Genomic DNA, 10,287 nt, shown 5'->3' on the forward strand with positions numbered 1-10,287 from the left:
ATAAAGTCATAGAGCGTATCACATAGTGCTACGTTTTTCCTCTATATCTGGTCGAAGCGCATACACTTTTCATATACGGTTCTTGAAAGACATATTGTACGGCGTTTGGCAGCATTTGAATCCGGCAATGAGTCTGAAATGTGACAGTACGAATGTAGGCCGATAAACGCGGAAGAAACACTACAAACACTGTTGCCCTTTGCCTGCAGCTTCAAAAATAGCATTTTAATCATTACAGCATCTTGTGAATTCCTTGATGACTTAGCGAGAATACATTAATCATTGGTCCATAGGGAAACAGTTTTGTTGTCCCGAGAATCTTGATGTTTCCCGAGGCGAAGTCAAGGAAAAACATCAACAAACTGTTTCCCAAGGGACCTGTGAATAAGTGTTTTCTTATATAGTTGGAGTTTAGTGTAAAGTAATAAGGCAAGAAGAAGTCAAAGTAACCACTGAGTAACCTCTGGTTAGTGGAAGAGAGGGCAACACTTAAGCGATTGTTGCCCGCCTGGCGACATTTAGAATCAACCATTTTCACGTGACCATAAGTCAACCAACAAGAGCACGCGTCAGATTCAACAAGACTCCAGCTAAATAATTATCCCGTTATTTTTTAACTCCCCGGTGCGTTAAAGCGCCTACAGCAGGCTTAAATTTAAATCACTAACCACATATAAGCATAAAAGGTATTCTTTATTACAAGTACGCATGAATGAGATCATAGATGTACTGTGATATCTAAGTTAATTTAAAATAAACTGAAAGGTGTGCCAGTCAGTTAGCTTGTCGTAATCGAGCTCAAAAGATTTGTCAACGAGGTTGAACGTTCATCACGAAAAAAGACGAGGATATGGAAAAACCTGGGGAGAAAATACTCGCTTTTCATGGTTTGTCCATCAAGTGCCATCCAAACTCCTAAATGTATCCATATTGAGATAGACGCACAGCTAAAAACGTGGAATACTTTCTAACATAGCGATTGATATCAAGGATAATAAATAAACATGTAATAATTGGGTTTTCTTGGTAAAAAAAAGCTAACAAAGATTTCATGTTCTTAGCATTTGCAGTGGAAAGAGAAAGGTAAGGTTAGGAGAAGAGGTTTCGCAGTCTCCAATCTTCACTAGTCAGTGTGGGGAAATTACGTTCTTGCATGCCTTATGAAAAACAAGTCTAGTTTAAAAACAAGTAAGTTCGTTTTTCCTAACATACAATACTTCTGTATCTCATAGTATATAGACTTGTTACTTCTCTCTACCGTACCTCTGTAATATATTAGTGCGTTCACTATTGATTTTGCAGGTTTAATTTATTTGTATTAGTTGAGACATATTACACTGAGGAATTTGCTATTGAGCTACAAATATGGCAGCAACTTGAAAGAAGACAGCAACAGCAAGATTGAACTGTAACCAGGAAGCCGTGTTCTGCAAGATCACCTTCTCGACCTTGACTTTGCCTACGTTGACGCTTGGATCAACCAACACGTTTTTGCCGAATTTCGGAATGCGAAACACGAATTTCGTCTTGTCGTCGTCTCTCTCGAATTTGGGAAATTCATCCGGCATTGCAGTGTAGTCATCATCATCGATCATGACCTGGAAAAAGACATTTGTTAATTAATACACGTGACATTCCCATCACATGCTTAGCCTAATGTAGATGTGCACACTCTGCAATGAGCTAATGATCGCTTCCTTGAACTCTTGAGCACTGTAAAATATAATGTTAAACTCGCCTACAAACCATCCCCTTTAAACCTTTTGATCTGCGCGACCATTCTTCTGATTACATGGCTGCAGAAGAAGAAGTCGTGGCCCTTAAGTTCTTATTTGCTCCAATGATAAGAGCTGGCACTCGAAATGTCAGCGTTTTACTCCAAACGACAGTTAGGTTTTTCTACGAACCAAGAAATCTTCACCACTCAGGCTCATCAACTTACCCCTTGGTTAAGTACCATTTCCGACTCCCCGCCCAAGTCGAATATTTTGGGACAGTCGTCATCGTCATCATCATCATCATCATCATCATTGTCGTCGTTATCACTTTCTTCGTCATCATCCTTATCATCCTTGTCCTTACAGATAGGTTCTTTATCTTCCTTCTCACGGTCATCATCGTCTACTTCTTCTGGTGATCCCTTGCTCTTGACTTTAAGACTAACATCAAGGTATTCTCCCGCTTTGCCACTACCACAGTCTGAGGGCGAATCGTCACAGAAATCCCATTTACTTATCTATGACGAGAAAGCAAACAGAAACAATTAAGTTAAATGATTGTTAAGAAAATTGGTTTCACCAAACACGTCGTTTCAGTACTGGTGTTAAATCAAAGCATGGAGGCAATTGAAAGATAAATTGACATCAGAGGGTCAGAAAGGCTAAACTGGACGTGACGGAATGTTCAGCTCCCTACCCCGTACCCTAAAAGAAAACCCTTGAAGTCAAGGAAGCCAGATAAAATACGCAGATGTCAATATGTTGGTCTCCCTATGTTTTTACATATCGTCTGTTGCGGATACAACGTGTGACCAGACAGTGGTCGTTCGAACAAAAGTCAAATTGCAACTGACAGGAACTTTTTACAAGATGGTATAACGATGTTGTTCAATTCAAGTTCTTAACGGTATGCATCCTTCTTTAAACCGCTTAAAATCCCCGCACGAATTCAACGACCCCTATAATATACTGATCCAAATTGTTAACATATACCGCTAGACTGAGTGCCAGGATCGTGAAATTGACCTTTCCCTTTCCTAAACCAGTAGATTATCGTATTCGGATTGGGATTGTGTACTTAAACCTGACTGGGCGTTTAAGATTTTTCTCTCCCTCGAATTGTTAACTCAGGTAATCATGATTTTCAATACTGTAAGTTTGTAATACGTATCTAAAGAAAGACAAGTGTGTGCATAGCTATTGACGCCAGCAGCAGAAGATTTTTAATTGCTACCTTAATGTTGAACTTGACGGTTTCACTCTGCACAGCAAACGTCTCGTTCCCAAACGTGATTGTCCCAGCTTCATGAAAGAGGTAAACTATGATTTCAAGAGTGGCCTCGGGGTCGGGAAGATATGCTGAGTAGTTCATCTTGGTAACAGGGATTCCTTGAAAAGTGGCTTGCCTGTCCACAAGACCAAACGTAAACTTCACGTTGTCAAAAGATTTCACAGAATGCTTGTCATCAACTTCATTTCCTTGGGAATCTTTTTCTTCAATTCCATCCACTTCAAATGACAATAAGTCCTCACTGTCATCCCCGAAATCTTCATCGTCATCATCATCATCATCATCATCATCATCGTCATCTTTGGCGTCGTTGTCGTCATCACTGTCTTGATCATCTTGATCATTTTTGTCGTCATCATCTGTGTCGTCATCTTTGTCATCATCGTCTTTGCTATTTTCTTTATCATCGTCGTCGTCATTTCGAACAATCATGAGTTTACCTGAGCGAGCAAGTATTCTGACTGAGACATTACTTCCGCGAATTGTTTTCACGTCATCGTTGTCGACTTCGTCGGCAAAACACGCAACTAGAAACAAAGCTGTAAAGTGTAAAATACAAAGTCTTCGTTAACAATTAACGATGGAAACAGCGAATGATGAAAACTATAGTGAGAAGTATCAGCGCTGGATTCCACTAATACACAAACTGATTATCATGTCATCGCTATCATAATAATTATAATGGTGGAAAATCACCAGGTGACCTTTATTAAAATAGAGAAACAGTTGTAACCATAAAAAACCTGTTAAAATAGATGCCAGGAGGTGATTTTAGGGAACAGGCAAGCATTTGGCAGAGAAAATATTCTGTAATACTAGACTGAGGAAAAGGTGTGGTAACTAATACAGTGCTAAAATTACGTATGAATATCAGGTCAGGAAAGGTTTATGATGCAAGAAACCCTCGAGTTTATAATCCTCCGTACTTGAGGTTCGGCACGTGGGATTATTTCAGTACACGACAAAAGTTGAAACTGGTGATATTTATAAAATTCAAGTCGCTTGTAATTTGGTCATCCACCCAACATCAGCAGAATATCGCAAACTGCTATCAATATATAGTACGCACAAGAAAAAAACCAACCGTGACATCATGATTACTTGAAGACCAGTGCTTTGGGTCTTAGAAATCGTTTAACTTTCAAAGAAGCCAAGCCACTAGCTCTCAAAATTTTAAGAAAGATTCTGTCACTGAATTAACTGCCGTGAATTTCATCTCGCATCGCGGGGACATTCGTTATAAAGAGAAAGCTGAAGTCTGTTTAGCCTGCGTAAACAGATGCCATCTTAGTAAGAAGCCGATATTCCTGGAAGCTTAAATATGAAATAGATTCTACATTTAGATATCACATGCTGGAATTTATTGATACTGAAATGTTGACTGCAATATTTCTGCATAGCACAAGTGGCCTTCATCAAATATTGCGGCGCATTCGTGACCCATCGGCGTCATTACCCATAATAATGGCTTTGTGGGTGGTAAAGAAAAATTTATTCGATACGACAGTAAAATTATGTTGCTCTTTCTTGACGGAATCGATTCGTACTGTTGTAAACTGAGACCACAACTGCATAGACATATGGCACCTCCTTACTTTATGCATGTGTTGTTTTCAGTAAAATTTTCTTTGAGTTTAATAAAGTAAGTTGTATAGTGTTCAATCCTTTTAGTTACGCTGTGAAAATGTTCAAGTATAAAAAACCTATATAGATGTTTATCACACCATGCGATTAGAAACATTTATCTACACTTTGAACTGCTCTGCGCCAAGCTTCCAAGGCAGCAAATTAAACTGAAAATATGTCATTTTGAAAATTGGAAACAACATTTTCTCCGGAACTTCGAGTAAACTGGCCAAGAGTCACGCAGCCTGAAACCAGACAACGAGGAAAAGCTCGAATTCTGATTGGCATTGTCGCTCCTTTTTCCTTTCTTTCTAGTTTTATGCCGTTGTCAATTCTTCTAGTCGCTTTTGCCTGCTCTAATTTAACGACCAAAAAGCTAATCTTGCGCAACGTTCTAATGAGTATTAATCTTTAAAACATTCCGCACCAAACGCCAGTAAGTTATGTAGCTCAGTACGAAAACAACTACAACGTAAGTACCTATCTGTATCGTATTTTGCGAGACGGTAACTTTTCGCACGACAAAATATAATATATTTAATATAATAGCAATTCTCCAACCGAACCTTTGTTATCTTAAACGCAACAAATAAACCTTCGGAGAGAGGCTTGTAGATGAGAACACATTAAAATGTAATCTGCCAGGCTTAATGAGGGGGGTGAATAGGGGTATGTTCGTGCCTTTTTTCCGCCAAATCCGTCGATCCGCCAATATTTTTGTTCAAATCCGAAACCACAACCACATCCGAAAACAGAAGTGTAAAAGTTTAAAGGTAAACTGGTAAATGTGAATGCCCTTGTTAATTTCGCACAAATATTAAAGAAGGCAACATGCTTGATGATTATAATACGGTACAATTCCAATAACAGTCTCACACCTGAGTTGAAATGAGCTTCGTTCGAAAAAAGAAATAATTTGGATGAACTCATTAACATACCGACCAAGGCTGAAGAAAGACCTATGATCCAAATTTCGTTTAGGACCCAAGATCCGAACATCAAGACAGGCACAATCCGGAATCCGCGCCAAAATTCACAGCTGATCCACGATTCACTGTGTTTTCAAAATCCGCGAATTCATCCGCTCGATTCACCGCAAAAATCCGCAATCCGAGCGCTTTTTAAGGTCAAATCCGTCGATCCGAAAGCCTATTCACCCCCCTCCTTGATAATCATAATTTGCGGTCATGCTTGGAATAAAAACGAACCATAGTTGAGTCAGTTCACTTACCAAAGCAGAGGAGTACCAGACCACTGCACAATTGCTGGGCAAACGCCATGACTGTCCACACAATGAGAAATGAACAGAGCGAGGGGAACACTCCTTATATATCACTAGAAAACACAAATAATTAATCAATCTTTTTGACATTTATTTAGCATTTGATATTAGTTCCTGGCCCTTTCTAGTTTTCAAGTCATAATGGTAATTTTGTTTCGTTAAGAACACTTGTGAACACTTGGATCCTAAAGAGTGTGTTCTTTTATGTCTCCAAGCAGTTTCGACAAAAACACTTCCGCTATTGTTCAGTATTTTTATCTTTCATTCTGGGGGTATCTGTGACATATTTAGAAAAAATCTTTTAATATTCTATCTCTAGGTAAAATAGAATATGTGTTACTATTTCACTGTTTAGTATTTGCCATCTCAAATATTGGATGATGGAGTGTGGTTATAAGACACAGCTATTTCCATCGCTAATGCCTTGAATAAACAGAAAAAAAGGAACAGAAAATAAAAACAGAGCCAAAAACTCTCTTTAATTCTCATCGTTGTTCGTGTATTTGGGTCGTTCTCGTGTTTTATCAAGATGACAAGTTTGAATAAGCACTCAATGTTGCTAGGTAACTCGTCTGTTTGGTGTTGTGCTGTGAGAAAAACATTTTCGATTAAAATGTCCTCTGCACGTGAAGTCATCTGAAGTATCTTCACACACATATTGAGGCATTGTTTTGAAAAATATTGGAGAAACCTGGGACTACAGAAATATCACAAAAGGTTTATGCTGGCAAAAATCTTAATTTAAGTGCTTTTTCACTTCGAGGTTTCTTTTTATCGCGTGACGGGTAAACTGGCTGTTATTTGTCTTGCTAAATGAGCCAATATACAGTTTTACTTGGAAACTGAACGTTAGTCACGGTTTAAAACGACGTAGAACACGACTATATACACAGTTAAAATCCCTGTAGTATTTATACATGAACTATAATGAAGATTTTCTTTTAAGATCGTAAATAACATTGAAGTAGAATGGATTAATTTGTCCACGCCTCCGTGCTTTCATGACAAAAACAAACTTACTAGTGAGACTCAATTAGAGCGTATAATGTCAAGTTAATAATATAATCAAGAATTTTTCTTGGTGAAAAACAAAACTCAATATTCACATTGGTTTCGTTGAGAGTTTTATCTTTAAGCGGATCGTATGTGCATTGTTCAGATCGATTATTCAGGTCTTATCACCTGTGTACCAATTTTTGACTCGGTTTAATTCTTTCTTCACACTATACGTCCGTAATGCGTGCCGATCAAACATTCCAAACGTTATACGTGTGCTTCAATAACACACGCGTAACTTGTCTTGAGAGTCAACCGAGTAAACAGTCTAGTTGCTATAGGAACGCTATGGTGTTTGCTTGCCATTTAGCTGTGGTCTGTACCGGACTTATCTAAACATAGTGATGATAACATTGGGCAATGGCAGCTTAGTAAGCTATCAAACACGATTTGAAAGTTCTACAACACGAAGTATTTAAATATTTCCGTGCCAGCTATTAAATGAGTAGCAGCAAACAAAAGATGAAGAAAATAGTTCAAGTGCGCATTTATTTGCGGTCTCGTTATTAAGCACTTTTAATTTCGCGCAATGGCACTTGCAATAACTTCCCCATGTAACTGCTTATTAAAAAACAGAGCTGTATCCGCTGGCTTCTTTTCCTAACTAGGGAGTCAATATATTGTTCCTTATCGCAAAATCTGTTCTTAATTTGTTGTGAATAAAATATAATCGTGCAACGGATGTGTTATTTCCATCCCTCCCGATATTACCAATCTCTTCCGTTATTACGTACAGCCATTTCTTTCGTGCTAAGTTTTTCTTTTCAGTCGAGATAGTTGTTTCGAAACCTCAGTATAAAATTTGCGCCAAGTATAGCATAGGCCAAATGAAATGTTGTTCGAGTCGCAATCCATCAGTTCAAACGTTTTGAGCTGAGGTTGGTTTGGCTATGTTAACCGTTAATATGTTATATGTTTACTTGTAATTTCCACTTCCACGGGCCAATTAATTTATTCTGTTTAGGTCATGCCGTGAAGAGACCTTTTTCAGTAGGAATGTCCATGAGCTCCTAAATATTTTAAGTGATAACATAGTAAAACGTTGAAGAAATCACAATTCGTTTTCTTACTTCGTTTACTTCGTTTAGTTCAGTGCTTAAATTTCCACTTCTACGGGCCGATTAACTAATTCTGTTTAGTCCATACAATAAATAGACCCTTTTTTTAGAAGGAATGTCCACGAGAGCCTAAATAATTTAAATGATAACATCGCTAAAACGTCGAACAAATCGTAATTCGTTGACTGATTATTATTACAAAAACACATGGATCTGATTTTTTGTAAAGTAGAATGATTGCAAAAGTAAATGCGTCCAATCTTTGTTCCGAGCCTATAATAGCAGGTAATACAGAGTATACCTGGCTAATTACAATATGACCGGACTTCCTGCGCATGCGCATAGAAACAAGAATATTCTTTTCTTCGTTTTGATGGCGAGGCTTATACCAGCAGGACTGACTAAAAGCACTCAATTATATGGCCTGTTATTTTATTCGTTTGAATAATTTCGACAATAGACTATAATTGAGGAGTTAAAGCCACTGGGACAGCGCCGAGGACGACGTTGATTCACAAAAAAAAATAATAATAAGCAATTAAAAGCCTGTTTATATTTTCACCTACGAATCTCCATTTGCAGTTATCTAGTTCTAACCATTAACTTTGTTATCGGCTTCTGAACTGACTATGTTAAGGCAATGTTTATTTCCACATAGAAACTTGAACAATTTACCATCTCGGGTCTACGTACGTTGCCCCAAAGAATTGTGCGATTTGGCGCCGTTTGGAGAAAACGCACTTTCCAAGCCGGGCATAAGTCAACTTATTGAATATTTTCGGTTTCCCACCAACTCCTGTTATGGTTTGCTTAGCACCCCATTTTCAGTTGACCTTGAAGGTATTTGGCTCAGTAACTGAGGCTCATTCCTAGCACTTCAGTTAATTACTTGATATAAGTAGTTCCACAGGACTAAGTCGGCTGACGTCACATGCACAAGTGCTAAGAATTCCTTAAAGTGTTTTTGTCCAGTTAGTTATTTTAGCTCCCAAAGAAACGTTTTACCGCTGCGTTTGTTTTATGTTGCTTCTGTCCTTTGTCCGTTCAGAAAGCCTGCCTCCAACATGCTCCAAATTTTAACAAAATTACTCAAAGTTGCTCAAAAATATCTAAACGTTGCTAAAAAGTTGCTCCGAATTCTTAAAAGTGCTACAAGGTTGTTATGATATTAACTACAACAAGTTGCCCTATTGCACAATTTAAAAAAGATTTATATCCATAATCACTTTTTTGATTGACCTTTACTAACAAACTAACTTCTAACTTGCCGAAGCGAGTTACAACAGTATATCATTGTCGTCAAATACTTCTTCAGATCCGACTGACTCGAGCATGATGAGACATCATTATCTACCAACCACTGACTGCCTAATGACGTACTTATTACCATATGGGAAGGGAGGGAATTTGGACAAATTCGGGTAATTTTTACCTTGGGGATTTCCGGTCAGATTTATTGGTACATCACAGTTATTACAAAGTGAAATTAATTAAGTTTTTGCTTACATGGATATCTTCTCAATTCTTAAATAATCAGCTTCTAATACCCATAAACAATAAAGTTCAAACTGTTAAACACCTTGTTTTATTTTGGTGTTTCACCTATGTCCGAGGTATAAGAAGCCCAAAAATACATTGTTTATTATCCAATATATTCGCTTAACACGCTTAAGGTATCTACAATTCGAGGTGACACTACTCCACTGCCATTATGGAAACCCCGAAAAATGTATTAAATCTATTAACTCAAGAAGCTCAAAAAACAGCTCTTTAACTTTTAGAAAGAGATTATCAAGGTGAGAGAGTCAGTCCCCACACAAGCAAAGGAGCTTCGGCTGTCGCTTTGGTTGGAGACGTCGTCGTCGTAGGGCGTACCTAAGAAGGGTTGCATGGTTTTCTATTTCTATGCATGCATGTGGTTCTGTTCCTATACTCAGTTATGGTGCTTCGCTTAGCGGCCGTTGGGACGAAAATAGCTGTTGTTGTACTTGTGGCCTTCTTAAATGTCTCGCGTGGGCGACCTGGGACGAGGGTATTCATTTTACCCACGTACCCCACTCGGGATGGGAGGCAATTTGTGGCCTGCAGAGCTCAGAGCGCTTGTTTTGAAGACAGACAGGTTTTTAGGCTCGGTTTATTTGGCCACGTATTGATAATTTGTATTAATTAAAGCTATTTAAAGATGTGTGAACATGGAAGGCGATTTTTAGAAAAGCCTATTCCGCTGCCCCTATGATGTTTTACTCCCCTACCCCT

At 38.3% G+C, this 10,287-nt stretch overlaps 1 protein-coding gene across 1 annotated transcript; it reads right to left on the reverse strand.

Annotated features, from left to right (window-relative positions):
• Window positions 1–674: 674 nt before the first annotated feature.
• LOC110040043 (skeletal aspartic acid-rich protein 2-like) lies at window positions 675–5,971 on the reverse strand. Its single transcript, XM_020745231.2, has 4 exons — window positions 5,867–5,971; window positions 2,953–3,548; window positions 1,943–2,236; window positions 675–1,598 (listed from the first exon to the last, which is right to left on the reverse strand). The coding sequence occupies exons 1-4, from the start codon at window positions 5,913–5,915 to the stop codon at window positions 1,350–1,352; spliced, it is 1,188 nt and encodes a 395-aa protein (XP_020600890.2). The 5' UTR covers window positions 5,916–5,971; the 3' UTR covers window positions 675–1,349.
• Between the last annotated feature and the right edge of the window lie 4,316 nt (window positions 5,972–10,287).

The sequence above is a fragment of the Orbicella faveolata genome, unplaced genomic scaffold (genome assembly GCF_042242905.1).
Source record: "Orbicella faveolata isolate gen_17 unplaced genomic scaffold, um_ofav_v1 contig_2, whole genome shotgun sequence".
NCBI lineage: Eukaryota > Metazoa > Cnidaria > Anthozoa > Scleractinia > Merulinidae > Orbicella > Orbicella faveolata.